Source organism: Strix aluco, chromosome 4 (genome assembly GCF_031877795.1).
Source record: "Strix aluco isolate bStrAlu1 chromosome 4, bStrAlu1.hap1, whole genome shotgun sequence".
NCBI classification, from domain to species: domain Eukaryota; kingdom Metazoa; phylum Chordata; class Aves; order Strigiformes; family Strigidae; genus Strix; species Strix aluco.
In genome coordinates, this window is record NC_133934.1 from 6,643,592 (window position 1) to 6,663,087 (window position 19,496).

The following is a 19,496-nucleotide window of genomic DNA, read 5'->3' on the forward strand; positions in this document are numbered from 1 at the left end:
AGAGCAGCACCTCCGAGATGAGATCAGATACGTGGGCTGAAAATGAGGTGGTTAATGTAGCTTTTTGAATTGCCAGTGCTTTTAAATGCTTTGAGACCCCCTATGTATATTTTAAGGCTCCTTCTGGATTCAGAGACAGGGTGGGTGATGCAGGTCAGGAGAGGCAGAATGAAAGAGGGGTGCGGGTTTGTGCACCATCGCAGAGCCCCACCCCTCAGCCCGAGGCAGAAGTCTTTGTGTTTCAGTGAATATTCTGCAGACAAAAAGCAAGTGAGGGATTTTGGCCTATAAAAGGGAAAAAAAAACCTGCATCTTTTGTTTTTAGCAGAATTTCTCTTTACCAGTGTAGTCCGGGCAGTGAGCAGCTGAGCAGGCCGCAATTGAACACACAGTCCATTCTCTAACAGATAAATTTTATTGAGTACATGCACAACTACACAAAGCAAAGTGGCAAAGCGGTGATGTCCAAGTACATGCACAACTATGCAAAGCGAAGTGGCAAAGCGGTGATGTCCAGGCTCCAAAAGCAAGATCTCACCAAGCCGTTTGGCCAGGCGTCCTGGGAGTCTCGGGAACCCAGAGATAATTGCTGCAAAGGTCCATATGGATTCAGCTCCTTTAAGTCCAAGGTGATTACAGGGTCTTTCGCTTTCCTCATCTTTTATCGTCTTTCCAAGTCTCTGAGGCTGGTAACACTTCTGCCATCTTCAGTGGGTGCTTTTCCACACTCAGACATTACATTCCCTTCTCTTTCCTTCCAAAGACACTGTCCTTGGCTTTCCTTATCCCCTTCTCCTCTGCTTAAGGAGTCTTAAATCACACAAGAGCTGCTTCTTCACACTAACATTTGGGGATGGAGGGTTCAAAGACAAGTTACTTATGCTAACTCTTGCTTCTTTACTGTGAGGGTAATCAAACAGTGGAACAGGTTTGCCCAGAGAGGTTGTGGAGTCTCCATCTGTGGAGATAGTCAAAACCCAGCTGGACACAGTCCTGGGCAATCCGCTCTAGGTGACCCTGCTTGAGCAGCAGGGGTTGGACCATCTCAAGAGGTCCCTTCCAACCTCAACCATTCTGTGATTCATGCCAACCACAGGCTGCTTGGCCTGCCCTCCCCTCCTGGATGGCCCTCTTAGAGAAGGCCATCCCTCACATCAAGGTCTGGTATGGCGTGTGTCCCCACCGCTCAACGCCTACTGGGTTGCAGCCAACAGCGGAGCCAAAAGTTCTTCTTGGTGGCAAACACAGAGGCCAACCCAGTCTTGCCCTTGACTATGGTAGGAGACTCTTGGCCATCCCCAGTTGTTGCATCTGCTTGTCAATGCAGACCTTGACCTGCCTTATCCAGTAACAAGTCGCTACCATGGCAAAGCACACACAGATTTGCATTAGCAGTAAAACTGCAATGGGGTGCAGCAGCATGTTGAAGATGCCAGTGGCCGTGGGGGACCAGCCAAAGAAAATTTCCCACCAGTGGTGTTCTCCCGCCCTCTTAATTCGTTCCATTACCTGTTTTATAACATTACCATCATGATGTACGGTTATGAGGATCTTCTTAGCTTCTGCCTTAGCATTTTCTAACAGCTGCTGTAAATTTGCATGCTCTAACATTTCTTTTACAAGTGACAAATCCATACCGATGGGGGTCGGGGTTATACTACGATACAAGGTATAGTTTCTAATTAGCAACTGGCTAGTAAACACAGGTGGTTTATACACAAAATCACAGCCTCTAATAATAGTTACATTGCAAGCACACATATTTGAGTCGTTAAACGTGGTCTGATTATAAACTTCATTAATCTGCACGTATTTACACATCGTTCTAAAGCACACGCACCCTTTCCCTACGTACACTAACACGGTTTTATTACTGCTCTGGGGATTGATCTCAAAATGGCACACCCCTTCTTTGGTGTCAAAGCAAACATCACTCGCCTTAAGGGCATCATCTTCACATATGAATCCCAGCCCCCTCTCCAAAATGCAGGCTTCCAAATCTACCGATTGCCATTTCCCATCAGACACCCTCGCCCACATGCGGTGGTCCAGGGGGTAGACCACGGACCCGTTTGTGTTAACCCCCAGGGCCACGATGGGGTAGACCTTTTCGATGTGAGCCTCTGCCACGGTCAGGACATGGGCGATGACTGCATTGAGGACCTGGTCATGGGTGAAGTTGACGAGCCTCCACCAGGCTTGGAGCTGCCGCTCCTTCTCTGTGGCCGCATCCCACACGATCTTTCGGATCTCAGTGGGGAGGACACCATTGTCGCCGTCTCTCAGGATACCTGCAACAACACTCTGCACCCACATCTGGGCCTGGATGCAACTAAGAGCAAGGGAGACATTATTTTGTTCAATGCCCAGTGCTCGCAACAGCACCTGGTGGTCTTTCTCATTTATTTGTTCCCAGGTGGGCAACACCTCTGACACAAGCCACTGCCCCATCCCGAGGCTGGCCAGGGATGAATTCAGGGGGTTGAGGAGGCCCTGCACGCCCGAGGTGACAGCCTCCAACTTGTTGGCCAAGACCTCAACGTTCATACTGTTGAGGACTCCCAGCCCAGCACCTCCTCCGCCCAGTGCGGTGCCCAGCAGGTCTCTTCTGGCCCGGGTCCCCTGGATGGAGCGGCTGTGGAGCCATGCCAGCCAGCCGGTGTGGAGGGTGGATAGGAAGGGGGTGCAGTGTGGTCTGATGGATGAAATATTAACGGTGGACAGAGACAACACCACCTTCTTCAGTGACCGGACAGGCCCGGTCAACAGCTCTTGGATGTGATTTTTCTTGACTACATACGGGCCTATTTTGGAAACAAAAGGATGCAAGACAGCAGTGATGGTAAACTCTTTTTTAAACCCTTCAGGGCCTCCTATCCACCACTTTCCTCCAAGCTCAGGGGACATTTCTACACTCAGGTTTCCTCGACACCACACCTGAAGGTTTATGACCAGGTGTGGGCAGCGTTCATAATCCTGATTATACCATGAAGCCTCAGTGCCCAATTCAGATCTATTAAGCATTTTGGTCTCGTGGAGGCAGTTTACTGCCACGACCCACTTGCGGCCATTAGGGGCTGTGATAGTCATGGTGGTGCCATCGATTTGCATTGGATCAGTTATACTTTCTTGGGAGTATTTAATTTCCAATTTTACCTGGTCGCCAACTTCAGCATATTGAGCTGCATGCCAGGCCAAAAAATGGCACTTCGAGACCTTAACAGCAGCAAAGGAGGGTTTTGTGGTGCTAATCTTGAATTTAAAGGACAGCCCCATGCTCTTGTGGGCCCAGAGGCAGACCACAAAGACTGGCTGGACCAAAGTGAAATTGCACCAACAGTCCGATTTTTCTATGGCACAGTTTTTTTTCTGATTCTTCCTAGTTTTTATTTCAGTTACAGAGATTTGAGTTACCTTCTGGTGAGTGGATCCATTAATTACCCTGCACCCTACCTTTATTTCTTGTCCCACCTTCCCCAGCAGCTGTGGGACTCTGTCTGTGCTGTCCCAGCTCCACTCATTTTTCAGGTACGCCTCCATCCCATGTATAACCACCGTTGACAAATTTAAGCCGTTGTTAGAATTTAAACCCATGCTTCCCGTATATTTTATGTGAGCTTGAGACCAGGGCCAATCAGTCCCAATTTTTGTGTACCTCCTAACCCTGTGCTGGGCTGTGGCCCATGTTTTGGGGTGCCTTTCTAAGTGGGAACGACTGACTTTTTGTCTGAGATGCTGATGAGTTGGTTGAGCATGTTGGGTGCTCAGCACTATGCACATACCAGAAAGCAAAGCAAATCCTGCAACCAGAAATTTGAAAGCATTTTCCCCGTAGCACAAATAGGGCTGGTGATGCCATGAAGTTCGCCCTTCCCGCCGGTCACAATTGCCTTCCATTTTCCTTTATCTGCAAAACATAAGCAAGACGGGCTCTCCAGCCCCATTAATTTCCCTTCCATGCTTTTAATTGAGAAGAATGGAGCCATTTTTCCTGCCTTTTTGCCCCCTTTCTGATTTCTACCTGGTACATGGAGGGGCTGGCCTTGTTCACAACCCTAACAGGCCCCAACCATTGGGGTCCCAGCACCTGGTTCTTCTCTCTAACCCCCCGATACATTACCAGGTCCCCCGTGTTCCACTCTGCAGGGCGCAGCAGTACTCCCAGCTGCTTATCCATCTTGGGGATGTTGGTGTCCTGCACCAAGGCGAGCTGGTGGTACGTAGCTGACACTGTCCTCAGCATGTCCTGGACCCACTTATCTGTCAGCACACGGGGTTGCAGTTCATCTGGCGGCTCCCCTCTTTGCCACCAGTGTCCCGGCAGCTTCAGGTCTCTTGCAGGAGGCAGCTTTTGGGGAGAAGGCATGTGAGATGCCACAGCCCCCCGTAATGCCAGCAGGACCAGTGGGAGCTTCTGATCCCAGTCTTTCCTTTGCTGGTTCATGAGCTTTCTCAGCGCTGTCTTCAGTGGGTGGTTGGGCCCCTCCACTGAGCCAGGCTTCTGGAAATGCCCCTTGATGTGAAGCTTTTGCTTGATACCCAGGGCTTGGCACACCCCTTTTGTGACTTCTCCAATGAAGAGTTGGCCGTGGTCTGAGTCAATCTCCTTTGGGACACCCCACTGTGAGAAGACATGCTCTACCAGGATCTTCGCGGTTGCACTGGCTGTGTTGTTTCGAGCTGGAAATGCTTCCACCCACTTGGTGAAGTTATCACTGATCACCAGGCAATACCTGTTCCCTTGGGCTGTTTGTGGCAAAGGGCCAATAAACTCCATCTGCAACTTGCTCCATGGCCCAGAAATCCTCTGGTGGCCCAGGAGGGCTTTTGTCATTTTGGCATCAGGATTGTTGGCCGCACACGTCAGGCAGTTGCTGACGTACCTCTCCACATCCTCCCTCATTTCGGGCCACCACCCAGCAACCTGCAGCCTCACCATGGTCTTGTCTGTCCCCAAATGCCCCTGCTCATGAGCCAGGGCCACCAGCTCCGTCCGGACAAGTTCAGGCACCACCCAGACCGGGAAGTCTGCCCCCTCCCTCCGTGCCAGGACCAGCCCCGAGATGTCCTTCCACACCTTGCACCCTTTATACTCCCTGCCCTGCACTAACACCCGGATGCTGGGGTCTTGCGCCTGCAAGCCCAGCAGGTCCACGCTCTCCCAGTGTCTGCTGGGAGCCACCAACACGGGGCCATTCTCCAAGGACTTGCTGGCCTTCCACATCAGCCCTTCCTTTGCACCTTGCTTGGCTTTGGCGTCCGCCTCCTTGTTCCACTTGGCTTCTTCTGTTCCCTTCTTGTGGGCCTTCACCTTAATGATCTGGGCTGGGTGTGCTCTCTTCTCTGCCAGCCTCGTGAGGTACAGCAGCTTTTTGGCATAGGTGACAGGCTTGCCATCAGCAGACTGCATGTCCCTCTCCCTCCAGAGCGGCAACCACTCCAGCAATGCCCGCACTACCCAACCCGAATCTGAAAATATGGCCAGTGGCTGGTCTGCCGGCGTGTTTTCCATGGCGGCCATCACAGCCACCAGCTCAGCAGCCTGGATGGAGTGTGGCAGGCACTTCCCCTTCACCACCTCCCCTGTGCCCCGGTTGATGGCAGCATAGCCTGTGTAAGGCACCCCTTCCTCGTGGTAGTTGGACCCATCTACAAACCACACGACATAACGTCTCTCCTTGGCCTCCTCCAGGCTGAGGCTGCTCTCAAACAGGGGCACCTGCCGCAGCTTGGTCTCAGCTGAGGGACCCCCTGGCTCCTCCCCGTCCCTCTCTCCACTGATTACCACCCCATAGGTGCCAGATGAGGGCTCCCCTGCCTCCCAGGGGACCTCCTTGTCAGTCAATGCCAACACCCAATTGGCCATCCTGGGGCAGCACAGGGGATCCTCGTCACCCTTCCCCGACAAGAGGTACCTCACCGGGGCACGGGAGGTCTTCAACAGCACTGGGGCCGACCCTATCAGGTACTCCCAGTGCTGCAGGGCCCAGGTCAAGGCTAAAACCTCCCTCTCGTAGTCAGTGAACTGCTGCTCGGCCAGTGTCAGGAGGCGCGAAGCGTGGGCAACAGGGAGGAGATGGGCACCATGCTGCTGGCCCAGGGTGGCCTGCAGACCCCTCCCCGCACTGGCCAGCTGCAGGATGTAGGGTCTGTCACCCCGGGGATGCGCCAGCACAGGGGCTCGTGCCACACTCTCCTTTAAGATCTTCACTGCTTCGTTCTGCTCTGGCCCCCATTGCCAAGGGATGTCCTTCTTCAGGAGGTGGCAGAGTGGTGCAGCTTTCTCTGCATAGCCCTCGACGAACTCCCTGGAGAACTTCAGAAGAGCCAGGAAGGATTTTAGGGTGGTGGCATCAGCTGGTGCCGACACTTTCTGTATTAGCTCAACCCTCTGCTTCTCCAGTGAGCGCGCTTCCTCCCCCAGAGTCACCCCTAGGTAGGAAACCTCCTTCCAGCACAGCTGGGCCTTCATGGGGTTGACCCTGAAGCCCGTCTTCTGGATAGCCTCCAGCACTTCCCCCAGCACCTCGAGGTTCTCCTCCTTCGTCCGTGTGTGGATGAGAACATCACCGGCACAGGACAACACGCTCTCCCGGTGGCCAAGCTTCTCCCACATCCTCACCACGTGCGCGTGGCAGATGGCAGGGGTGTTGTGGAAGCCTGGCGGAACTCTAGTGAAGGCAAATTGCCGTCCTCGAAGGGTGAAGGCAAACTTGTGCCAGGACTCAGGGTGCAAGGGGATGGCGAGGGACGGGCTGGTCAGGCTGAGCACTGAGAACCATTTGGATCCCCGGGAGATGGCTGCCATGACGTCTGGGTACTTGGCCACCATGTTTGTCCGCAGCGGGGTGACGTGGTTCAGGGTGCTGAAGTCGACCGTCAGCCTCCATGTTTTCCCATCAGCTTTCCTCAGGGGCCACACCGGTGCATTGCTAGTGCTCTGCTGCTCCACCAGCACTCCCTGCTCCAGCAAGGTTTTGACTGTGTCCCACAAGCTGGCCTCAGCCTCAGCCGGGTACTGGAGCTGTGGCTGAGGAGGGGGATCTGGCCCCTTGACGGCCACGACAGCATCAATCTGCCCACAGTCCAGCTTGCTTCTTGCCCAGACCTGGGGGAACTGCTCTGTGACCCGTTTCACTCGGGGCTCCCACTCAGGGTGGACCAAGAGCTCAGGGGCTTTCACTGACATCACCCTGTGGCTCGCTGGGATGATGGGCACATCACTTTGGGGGCAGTGTAACAGCGCTTGGTTTGCCAGGTCCACCACTACCCCCATCTTTGTCAGTGCAGAGATAGCTAAAATTCCTGGCTTTCCCTTCATTTCCATTTTCCCAAATTTTTCAGACCCTTTGGCAGTCCCAATTTCAAAGGGTATGGGCCCTGTGAATGACACGGATGATTTTTGGCCATTCGGCCCTGTCAATTCAATAATTTCACAGGTTTGGAAGAGCCCGGCTTCGCCAGGGATCATATTCAGAATTGAATAAGAGGCACCAGTATCAATTAACATCACTTGTCCAAGCACCCCTCCTCCAATAGTCATATCAACTATCAGACGCCCCCACAAATCGGTCTTAATCGGTGCCACAAAAAGGGGCGATGCAGGTGCCTGGCAGCCCTATTGCTGAACCTTAGACCCCGGGTCAATCGGGTGGGAGCTGCTGTGCTTTTTGGCCTCGTGCAGGGCCAGTTTTCGGAAGAGTTCCGCATCCGGCAAGCCATCAATATCCTCCTGCTTCTCGTATTTTATCAAGCGCTTCCTCAGCTCAGCCCGCCAAGTGTTGGACTTCTGAAACCTCAGCCCTTGCTGGTTCTCCTTTCCTGAACCACCCTTGCCATCAGGATCTTTTCGGTTGTCTCCTTGCATTTTTCTCATCCCTGCATTTTGGAAGGACATGGCTGAGGTTTTCCCTTTCTTCCCCCCCAGCATGTACCCTGGGAATGCCTGCTTTTGCAGCTCAAAATTCTGGGTCAAGATCTGCTCCAGCTCCGACAGCGGTTTCCTGGCCGCATCCCCGCCTGCAATCACCCGCAAGGGGGGTGTCAGCCCCACCACCAGTGGCTCCTTGAATTCAGGTCTGTCAAAATCGAGGGGGGAGTCCTTTGAGCCGGGCAGCCCAGCTATCTGGTAGAGCATTTTTTTACGGTTAACGTAAGCGTCCGGCCGCTCCTCAGGGTTTTGCTTCTCCTGGTGGAAGAGCACTAAGGGGTTGACCTCTGGGAAGAACACCTTCAGCACAGCCAGCTGGACATCCCCGATGTCCTGGACATTGCCCATCTGCACATCCCCCGGCAGCGCTGCGAAATCATCCGGTTTCATGCACTTTCTCACCACATCTATCAGGTCACTCACCAAGTTGCCACTCTGGCACCTAGGTAGCCGCTGAGCCCTGGACAGCCAGTTGACTGCTGTCTCCTTTGTTAATGGCCCCAGCATCTTCCCCACTGTCTTGAGCTGCTCAGGGGTAAACCAGAGCACAGCCCTGTTGGTGTCTATGGCCTGGAGTGGGCTGTGGGTGGCCGGCTCATCGGGTGGGCTCTTTTTAATTTTGGAAGCCTCCACCTCCCCTCCTTGCATCTGGCACATCTCCTCCCGCAGAGGAGCATAGGGAGATGGCCTGGTGGGGCCGTTAGCACCCCACACATCATCCTCATAGTCATAGTGGGGAGGGTGCGGGTCTGGGGAGTCCTCCCCCTCGCCGTTCCCAAACCGGCTCCTCTTGCCTTGGATGGCAGCCACGATGCCCCTCGACACCCCCAGCTCCGCCTGCAGCTCCTGAATCTTGGCATGGCATACTTTGTGATCAGGGCCAGCACCCCGGTCCCGCTGGACATCCTGCAGGACCGCCCGCACCGCGCTCTGCGCATCGTGAGTCTCCCCGATCCACTTGCCAACCTCCTTCTCCAGCTCCTCTGTCTTCAGCTTCTCATAGCCCAGCTTGCTCTCCAGCCGGGTGATCTCCACCGCACTCCGCAGAGAGTCCCCGCACAAACCCTGCACCTCTGCCCGCAGGTTGTCCACCTGCATTTTGAGCTCACCCTTGGCTTGCTCCAACTTCTGCACATTCTCAAGAGCCTCCTTCAGCAATTTGGACAACTCCCTGCCCACCATCAACAAACCCTGCAAAGCTGCTCGCTTCTTGCACTTATTTGTGGGTTTGGGCTTTTTGGTCTCCTCCGACCAGCTCTCCCACTGCTGGCAGAGCTGCTGATATGCCTCCGGGCCCTGGAAGGCCCCTGGGGACCAAACCGGGGGGAGACACTTTTGGAGCACAAACTGCTCCAGTTTCCAATTGCTAACAAAGTCAGTCATCATAGTGAAGCGAACAAGATCCAAGACAGCTTCGTCTCAGAGCAAAACTACCATAACACAGCACCGCCGATCCACCCACAGCGAAAGGCTGCAACCCTGCGATCTGCCCCTCCAAAAAGCCCCCCGGGGGAATGCCCGAACCTGGTAGCAAGGGAAGGGGAAGGTGGGGACGAGTGGCCGCGGCCGAGCGGGCAGCCGCCGCGACCCACCGGCTCCCGGGGAAGGGGATGGGGAAGGGACGCGGGAACGGGCAAAGCAAAGCAGAGGTTTAGTAGGACCCCAATAATAAGATCTCACCAATCCTTGGCTGAATGTTCTGGCAGTCCCGGGGGCCTGGAGGTGGTTGCTGCAGAGCTCCGGTGGATTCGACACCTTTCAGGACAAGGTGTTTGCGAGCCCTCACTCCAATGGCTTTTTATAGCCATGGCAGGTCATTGTTTGGGGCTGATAACACCTCTGCTTACTTGCTCGGTGGCTTTTCTTCCTGCAGGTGCTGCATCCCTCCCCCTGTCTTCCCAAGGACACTTTCCTTGTTTTTCTTTATCCTCTTTGGCACTGATTAGGGAGGCAGAAATCACATGGGAGCAGCTGCTCTGCCCCTTATCTATTTTGGGGGGGCCCAGGATTAGTAACTGCTCGCTCATGCTAACCTCTGCTTGCACCAAGTGCCCTGAAGAGGGAGACCTGGAGCCTGTCCCCTCAGCAGCCATCCTCCCAAATTCCCCCAATGCCCCCTCACTTGCTGCACACCCCATTAGCACCTGGGTTTTAGGAGGAGATCACACATCGGACTCACACCTCACACCTGTAATACACACGGTCCCCCCAAACCCCACCCCAAGCACAGATCTGCTTGCTGGGGGGAAATGAGATGGCAGAAAAATTCACACAATTCATCATGTAGATCCATTTTGGATTCTGGACTTCAAAAGCAGCATTTTTCCATGCCACAAACCAGCCCGCTGCACACTGGTACCTTGGGGGTAAGCCACGACGTGTCAGGAGCCTTGACTGTGATATTGCATCAGCTGAATTACAGCTGTAAATCTGCACCTGCAAAGGCAGACAAACCCCCCCAACCTCGCCCTGCAAACCACATCTTAGCTCGGAGCAGTTTAGAAAAGAAAACTTGACCCACTTAACTTTTTTTCTGCCATTACACTAAGAAAAAGGTAGCACTCATCTTAGTGAAAATGCTATCATTTTCATTGTTGCTTTTCCCCCTAATGAAATACTCCAGAAACTACACCCTTCCCTGGAATAAAATCATTAAATAAAATTTTAAAATCAAAAAAATGTTCACCCATGGCTGCTTGAGTTCTGGGGAGTTTCCATCCAGCAACCCGTTATCCCCAACGGGCCCTTATTTCCAGCAAGGTCAAGTTGGACCAGGCTTGAGGCTGAGCAGCCCTTCCCAATCCCAAAAGTCAGCCCTTGTGTCCCAGAAAGCACAGAGGGATTGGATTTTTTCCTTATTTTTATGGCAACTCTTCCTCTAATCTGGCATTTACAGCCCAGCTGCAATTCTCTCTGCTGCAACGTGGGAGTTTAGCAGAGATGAAAGAGATGAAACCCCAGACAGGTCCTGCTTCTTGTCTGTGAACCTCTTTCTCCTTTCTTCTACCCCCATGCTTTGCTCCAACTCCCCGAGAGAAAACACTTTGCTGTAAGAAACCTATCATAAGGAGAAAATAAAAAGTTGAAAATGTAATAAAGCTGTTGAAAATGCAGGGAATTAGTGTTGGTGTGGTGAGGTATATTGGATGCGGACTGAGAAAAAGAAGAGAGGATGTTTCCCCCCAGGATGGGTGAGGAGGAGACCCACAGGGAAAGCACCGAGATGGGGCAGTGAAGTGGCTGGGCTGGGGACCAGGCTGGTTGTCTTTCATTTCAGAAAAAGAATAAATTCCCCCTAGGAATTGTGCAGCTGAATAACACTAATACACTAAAAGTCAGCGATCTCCCTCATCTTGCCCCGGCAATAAGCCAAACACTCGTGATGAGGAGCTGCTGTACCCCAGCAAGGTCACCAACAAATCTTGCTTGTGTTAACAGATCAGTTCAACTTGCACCCTTTTTTCCTCCCCTATTTTCTTCCCAGGACAGCAGCCCCAAACAATGTGGGGATGTTATAAACAGCAGCTGCTCGCCTTCATGTTCCCAGAGTGCTTTTATTTTTGTTGGTGATGAGACAAAGGTATCCAACCTCCAAAATGTTTTCTTGTAGGAGCACCGTCCGGTCCTGAGAACAGCTTAGTTGCCAGTAAATAGCTCAACTGCAAACAGCAGCTTCAAAAAAACTTAAAAATTAATCCCTGTCCCAGCACACACACTATGCTTTTACATTGCAAATATTCCTTTTTCTTTCCATAGGAGACATCCGATAAGTAAAAGCGCTGCAGGGAAACATCTCTAAAGCTGCTATAATATCCTGAGGAATCCTTCCAAGCCAAAATATCTGCTTAGACAATCCAATGTATCTGCTTAGACAACCCAGTGTCACCAGCCTTGCAGCAACATTTGGTGCCCAGTGTAATATTCCCCATGTTCAAGGTTGTAACAGTGACAAAAGCCACCTCTGAGAGCACTTTGGTCCTGACCAGGAGGCCAGAAGATGCTCCAGGTGACAGCAACAGTGAGAAAAGGAGGATGCAGCCATTGCAGCAGCCAGGGATATCGGGCTCAGCTCACTGACTTCACCACGAGGATAAAGGGAAAATTCAATTGCAGTGTCATTTCTAATATTAAGCACATCCCCCCCCACCCCACCCCAAAAAAAAAAAAAAAAAAAAGTTGCCTACACCCAGTTCTGGAGAGGTCCCAATTTGGGAGTGAGGGGAAAGGCAAGCAGGAGGTGAGAAGAGGAGAAACAAGGGTTGCTGCACCCTGTGCCAGGGGCTCAGCTCCAAAAATGAGCCCTTAAAAGCACTGAAATGCATTTGACAGCACGAAAACACACATTTAGCCTGCCAGAAAAGAGTTAAGGAGTGGTTCAGCCAACCCTAAATTTTAGCAGCCGAGCCCTTTGTGGCAAGGCTTTTGGTGGTTAGCAACCCGCTTTGAGCAGGAAATTATTTCAAACAGAAATGGGGAGGGGATGTGTTACGGCAGCATGGAAAAATCTGGTTGCAAAACGGACCAAAAATTTGCACTGCACGAGACACAAAATTGTTTTTCCTATTCGTCTGCCAACTCAAATCCCGGGGGGGGTATCTCAGTGCCCCCCTATCGTGAGACCCGCCCTGGGAAATCTCCCCTCACCAGGGAACCAGCCCCCGGGAGATGTTGAGGCTTTGTAAGGACCACGAGTATCTGCACAAGGAGGGCATAAAAGAAAACCAAACCCCACTTGGCAGCCAAGGGAGCAGTGAATAAACAAAAATAATAAATCATTTCTTTCCCAAACATGGAAATATTGAAGGCTGCTGAGACCAGTTCACCCCTGTAATTTCACATCATGTATTTCACTCTTTGAGTCCTCAACCCTGAGTGCTTCAAAACTCTTGCCCCTGAAGACATTTCAAAGCCACTCTGATATTTTATTTATCATTTAAATATTTCTGCATGTGAGCCACACACTGTCACAGCTACCAAAGCAGTGCCCACTGCGAGGTGGGGAGCCCCAGCAGGATTTCCTTATTTTTGTGGTTCTTTCAGCCACTAAATTTGTTTGAGGTTTCTTGCTCTTGGCTTCAAAGTTTTCTGTGATGCCTCGTGCCTCTGCCTTATGGCCATCTAGTTTGGTGTTCAGCATTTTCCAGGCCCAGAGAAAAACACCTCCTGCTAAAGACTCTGCTGAAGAGAACAACCCCACAGCTCGAATTGCATCTTCTCCTTATTTTGCACGCATTTTGATTTTGACAGAGGAGAAAACAGCCGAAATTCAACCTTTCTTGATTTTATTTTTAATGCCAAGCTCCTATATTTGTCATTTTTTAATTGCACAGAGCTGGATTAAAAGAAGGAGGAAAAGCTAGGTGATCAAATATGAAGAAATCATAATTAAAAATCAATGAGTTTAGGGTTTTTTCTTCCTAAAGGGGATTTTGGGGGATCCCATGCAGTGCTGGAGAAGTGCGTGGGGCTGCCGCCCTGATGCACACCTGGTTTGGGGACTCGGCGCAGGCGAAACTGCCAGGCTGAGGCTCCGGGCGCTGCTGCAGCAGATGCTCTTTGGCAGCTGTTGGCGAGACATCTGCGCCAAGACGGGGAAGGACCTCGTGGGGTGAAGCCAGCCCTACCACCAAGAAGTGACCGCGGGTGGAAAGGGGGAGCTGGCACAAAACCCCTCCATCATTGACTCCACCACTATGGCCTGGCTGTGGCTCCATCTCTTCACTTGCCTCCAGATTCCAGGTAAGAGGAACATGTCTCTTAAGGGTTAAGGGCACCTAAAATCATGCTGGAGCCTCTCCTCTAACCCGCTCTAGAACGCGGGATGTGTTGCACGGCATCTTGATGATGGAAGTTTAAATATACAGGCATAGTATAGATCTACAGCATATTATTACCTATCACCATCTAATTTTGGGCAATGCTCTTAATAACATGCTTTAGCTTTCGGTTAGCCCTGAAGTGGTCAAGCAGTTGGACTAGATGATCACTGTAGGTCCCTTCCAACGGAAATATTCTATTCTATTCTATTCTATTCTATTCTATTCTATTCTATTCTATTCTATTCTATTCTATTCTATTCTATTCTATTCTATTCTATTCTATTCTAATCTATAGTGCAATATATAATGGTATAGACACCACAGAGTTTGTTTTTCCTGCACCTTCTTAGTGCAGACAAACTGTGGGAAGCTGCTGATGGAGAAGTTAAAGTAGCACCTATCTACGCTGCCTGTGTAATGCGAAACGATAAAAATCCTGTCAAATTTTCTTGTACATCTATCCAAGGACTGAATGTTTCCCAAGGGCCACAGCTGGAATCGGTGTGTTATAAAACCATGCTGCCTTCTGGTCATTGCAGACAGGTTGCTGGAGGTCTGAACCGAATATACACAGTCGATGTCACAACAAAGTGGTAAAATTCTGCTTTACAGGACAAATCGTGGCATCAGTTCTTAGGTGAAAAGTGTTGAGAGCTTGAAACACCTGTTAAATGTAAATATTAGGGTGGCAGCTCAAGTTGGTGCCCCAAGACCTTGCCCAGCCAGGGCCCACAGCTGCCCAGCATCCTCAGTTAGAGGCTGTTGGGACTGGAGAGTGTTTTGTTCGCATCATGTGATGGTCATCCAGCCATCGGTGTAAGACAGTCGATCTGGCAGCAAACAGCCCGAGGCACTTTATCAACACCTATATGCAGGTAATAATATCCTATAGATCTATATGGTGGGGTCCCTGCTGAGAAAACCCCAATAAATCAGAGTTTGCTCTGCACATGCAGAGAGAAAAGGGACTGGTTTTGAGCTGCTGCAGACCGGTCTGGCCAAGCATGTGGAAACAGACCCATCCCACTCCGATTCCCCGTGGTCCTCTGTGAGAATATACACTGGGAAAGGGAACAGGGCGGTTTTGGGGGGATGAAGATCTGGCAAAGGGTGGGCTTTTCTGCTCTGGCTCCGTCCCAGCTCACCCCACTGAAGCTTGACCACTGGCTCAGAGCTGAGCTGAGCATTTTCCAGGATCCTTCCTCATTCCTTCTGGTTCATCTAACCTCTCCAACAGCTCGAGGAAAAGGTTTTTGTGGGGAGTTGTTTCCCAGGCCAGCAGAGCCAGACCTCAGGGTAGCCAAGGAGACCCTGAAGCCATGGTGCCCCACAGCCACCCACATTTCATCCCCTAAAAAAACACACAGGTGTTAGCCAGAGTAAAGTTTGTGAGGATTGCACTCCAAAACCTGAAAATTAGGTATTTACATATTAAGGAGACATTTATAATGGTGCGGCTGATGTGCAACACCTGATTTTTGGCATTGCAATATTAATTTAAGGCTGAAGCCTGCTCATCTCTGCAGCATGCTGGCAGCGATGGGGTCATCGGTGTGGGGACAGAGGAAAGCTCTGGACCTGTGTCAGTCACCAGAGCCCTCTCCTCTGTCTGTCCCCATGGGGGACAAGAGGGACATGGGGGCCATGGCCACTGGGATGACTTCAGGTGTTGTGGCCATGCAAACCCATTCCCACACCACTGGGTTTGCAGAGCTGCACAAGGCTCTTTGTAACAACAGCTCTAAGCAGCTTTGGGATTTTGAAGGAATAGGGACATTTTAAGGTAAAAAAAGCCAAAAAATGTGCTTTGTTGAGCTTTTTACACAGCTTTAAAACATGCCTGGGAAGAAGATGGGGGAAGCAAGAGCATCCTTATCTTCAGAGGGCTGTTTTTCACTTGGTCTTGGAGTATCTGCAGCTTTGTAGGACTGTTTGCTGAACAGAAAGGATCACAAGACACCTATTATCCGTTTCACAAGGACAGACCCTCGCTTACACACAGACACTGCTCACATCTGCCTGGGCCAAACACAACTCAGATAATTTCTAAAAAAGCTGCAAAACCCAAACACACTGGTGTGATGCCAAACCGAAGCTTTCAACTCCACCGCTACCCCTCACTCCCTCCCCTTCCCCAGGTCTCAAAATTCATATAAAAATAATGTCATATGAAAATTAATATCAAATTAGCTCATTTTGAGATGTTTTGCACTTTTTTTGGTCTTTCTCTGCATCTGAGATGCCGTCTGAAGTTTATCAGTGTTGCTTCTGTTAGAACAAAAATCTGGCAAATAAGCTAAGAGGCTCAAAAAAAATCTGTTGAAAGAGAGGTGAAGCCTCTCTGAAAAATGAGAGAGAAAAGGAGAGTGGGAGAGGAGCATCTGTGGGAGCAGGTGGGGATGCCCTTCCCTGCACATACAGCCCTGAGGACACCCCCAAAATCATCCCTCCATCCCTGTCCCTGACACTGAACCTCCTCCCTAGATGGGTGTTTACAGGGCAAACTCTACCTGTATAACTAGGCATGATGAAAAAATAGCTGGGGAACCCAAAAAGGCCTCTGAGGGAATGTGGGAGCATCCTGATAAAGATGCTCCTGTTTCTTGCTCTTGTGATCCCCTGGTCTTTGACTACTTGATCTTATTAAGACCACAAAGAAAATCTGTACTTAGCATGGAAGAAAAATAATGGAAAGAAAATAATAGCTATGTATTCCTGTGTCTTTTTTTCCTAGTTTTCTGTACAGATCTACCTTTATCTCAGATTCCAGAGCACATTTTAGCCCAAACTAACAACAAAACAGAAATCCTCTGTGAGCTGAAGGAGGAGTATGCAGGGGTGTACTGGTACCGCTGGAGCCATGTGAGGCAAAATTTCGAGTTCTTGATATTTTCCAACCTATTGGGCAAAGTCACGTACGGCACAAACATCAGCCAGGACAAGTTTAGTGTCCATGGGGCGAGTTTCCGCACTTCCTACAGCCTGCACATCAACCACCTCCATGCCTCGGACAACGGCACCTATTACTGCTCCATCTCCCAGTCCTCCCAGCTCCTCCTGGGCAGCGGGACACGGCTCGGTGTGGGTAAGCATCACTCCTGGGGCTCCAAAATGTGTCACCAGCAGACTGTGATGAGGTCCCCTGGGTAAGGGTTATGCATGTTGACAGACCCTTCCCAATTTTGAGATGCAACGTTGGGGCTCTGGGGTTTTTCTGAAGAGACCTGTGAGACCAGCTAAGGCATAAAATACAGAAAATAACTAAATTTTAGGTCAGCTGTATGTGACAGTCCTTTTGCCACCAGCAATTGCTCTGCTGTGGTCATGCCTTAAGCACTGTGTTGTTCCCAGCATCTCAGGATTTCCACGGGAAGGTGCTCAGCCCCTGATGCTGCCATGCCCTGTGCATTTCTCATCCCCTGCAGTACTTTGGATGAGAGGCTGGATGGGTGCTCTGCTCAGCTCCCAGGTCCTCCTGCACCCCGGTTCTTCCTTACTCTTTCTCCAAGTGACAGGAGCAGCATCAAGGCCAGAGGACATCATCCCTCACATTGTTGGGGTGGATCTGACTGCAGGTTTTAAGCCTGTCCTTCACAAAAAGGATTGAAATGGGATTTATTCCTCAAAGCTCACAGCCAGAAATGAGAGCTATCTGTGGGCAGCACTGGGGGAGTGTTGCTTTACAGACCCTGGGTCAATATAGCAGCTCTTTTCAGCCCATTTTCCCCTTGACCACCAAGCAGGAGGTGGTGTACTAAAACTAATGCGTTTGAAGTAGGATTCAGCCCTTTCTTTGCAGAATTTTAGGGAAACAAATAACTTATTTAACCAAGACGCAGCTACGGCTGCTGGCTCGAAAGCATCCCCAGTGTTCCAACCTTTCTTTTTTTTTTTTTTTCAAATATGCCCTGCACCTTGAGCTGGCTGAGAAATCCCTTTTGGATTCTTGCCGGCTCAAAGAAAAGCTGGTTTAAGATAAAAGAGAACTGGTTTTTATCAACGGGGCACATATCTATGTGCAAAGCAAAGCATGAAAAACGGGGTTGAAATTCAGCATGATCAAGGACATTCCAATTTAAAACTAAACACCAGCAGGTTCTCTGGGAAGACTCAGGCCTTGATGGATATTTTCTTTTTTTCCTTTAGTACACATGCATGATAAAACAAATTGTCTTAAGTTCCTTTTCTTTAAGTCTATTATAATGTAAAGGAGAAGTTGTCCACATAAATCCCAGGCACCTCATGTCTCATCTTTGAATGTAAAAGAACGGTGGTTTCCGTAGGTATTTCAGTCTCAGATAGAAGCAGAATAAAATAGTTGTGAATCACCCAAAATTTTGAATTAGTGGAGTTTGAGCAGTCAGATGTACAGCCATTTAATGACATTACTGGGATATTTTCCTGACCAATTTTACAGAGATGAATGTACTCCATTGTAATTCAGATACACCATAAGAAATCCTGCCCTCATCTTATCAGAAAAAAAAAAATAATCCAATTTTGAGCAAAGATTAGAGCAATCTGAATATGGAAAAGATCCAGGGGTCCCTTAAAACTTCCCAGTGCTACTGAAATCTCCTGCTATCTGTGATTTTGTGCAATGCTGATGAGACAGTGCCTGGCAGTAAATGTAGCTCAAGGAAGTTTCCTTTTTCTCTGCCTTAGCCTTCTGCCCTTGTTTGCCTGGTGTGTTGTTTTATTAACTCTTTTACAGGCTCTTGGTAACTTTTGTGGCCACTGAGAGATTCAGGTCAAGCTCCTGGCCCCTATAGATAACCCAGCCTTTTGTGGGGATTGCTGGATGGGGCTATTTTTAAAAAACAGAATTTCCAGCCCTTCTTGCCTGTTGTTTGAAATCTCCACTGCACTTGGTGCCAGACTGACCATCCTCTTCTCCTCCTTATCCACCAGTTGACATTTTGCCTCTGAAGACCACTCAGGCACCACTCTCCAAAAAGCCCATGCGGTGTATAACCAAAAGCAAAGCTCCTGACAAGAAAGGTACAGCACCGGGTCAGCTCAGGCTGCCTTGAAAAAGGGGTTTGTTGAGCTCCTGGGGGTCCCCAGGGTTCAGCTGGAGTTTGTCCTGGGGTGGGGGCAACCACAATGTGACCCTGCAGCGGTGGGCATCCAGGCTGGATGGAGCTGACCTCTGCCTTTAGGAGTGGTTCCCTGGGCTATACAAGGGTTTAGGGGCCAGGATGCATTTCAGTTTAGGGTATCATGACTCATAGCTAAGTTCCCTGCAATGCCTTCGGGTGTAATCCACCTCCAAGGGATACCCCAGGGTGATGGTCATGTCCTCCACCCCTCCTCTGAGGACCTGCCTTGCTGTTCTCCCTTTCCCACCCCACGCTCCATCCCCCAAAAGCTGCCAGAGCAGGATGATGCTGGGTGCTGAGTTGGGGGGGGGCAGCTCCACACCATGTCCCCTCCTGCTCTCCAGGTGCCTGCAGCCCCCTGGTCTGGGTCCCGCTGGCTATTGGTGTCCTGGTCCTCCTGCTGAGCCTGGTCCCCACTGCCCACCGCCTCCACCGTAAGTATCCTGCCGGTCCGGGGGGATGAGGAGGGGTGTCAGGCCCTGGGACAGCCCAGGAGTGGGATGGGGAGCTGGGAGAGGGTCCTGGGGCTGACAGACACCATCTCTCCCCAGGTCTGCGGCGGAGGCTGTGGCTTCGCGTCCACAGACAGTAAATCCCACCGTCACCCCCCTCCTCGGGCAGGCAGGGAGAAGCTACGGACCGTCC

The 19,496-nt window shown here is 50.8% G+C and overlaps 2 protein-coding genes across 2 annotated transcripts; one reads left to right on the forward strand and one right to left on the reverse strand.

Annotated features, from left to right (window-relative positions):
• Positions 1 to 503: 503 nt before the first annotated feature.
• On the reverse strand, positions 504 to 3,897 carry LOC141922198 (uncharacterized). The gene has a single exon (XM_074821340.1). The coding sequence runs from the start codon at positions 3,895 to 3,897 to the stop codon at positions 1,273 to 1,275; it is 2,625 nt and encodes an 874-aa protein (XP_074677441.1). The 3' UTR covers positions 504 to 1,272.
• A 9,131-nt stretch (positions 3,898 to 13,028) lies between these two features.
• On the forward strand, positions 13,029 to 19,496 carry CD8B (CD8 subunit beta). The gene is given in 7 exon segments (XM_074821837.1): positions 13,029 to 13,451; positions 13,454 to 13,564; positions 13,567 to 13,669; positions 16,484 to 16,834; positions 18,661 to 18,750; positions 19,196 to 19,285; positions 19,403 to 19,496. Coding segments are annotated over 7 exon segments (912 nt in total). The 5' UTR covers positions 13,029 to 13,325; the 3' UTR covers positions 19,444 to 19,496.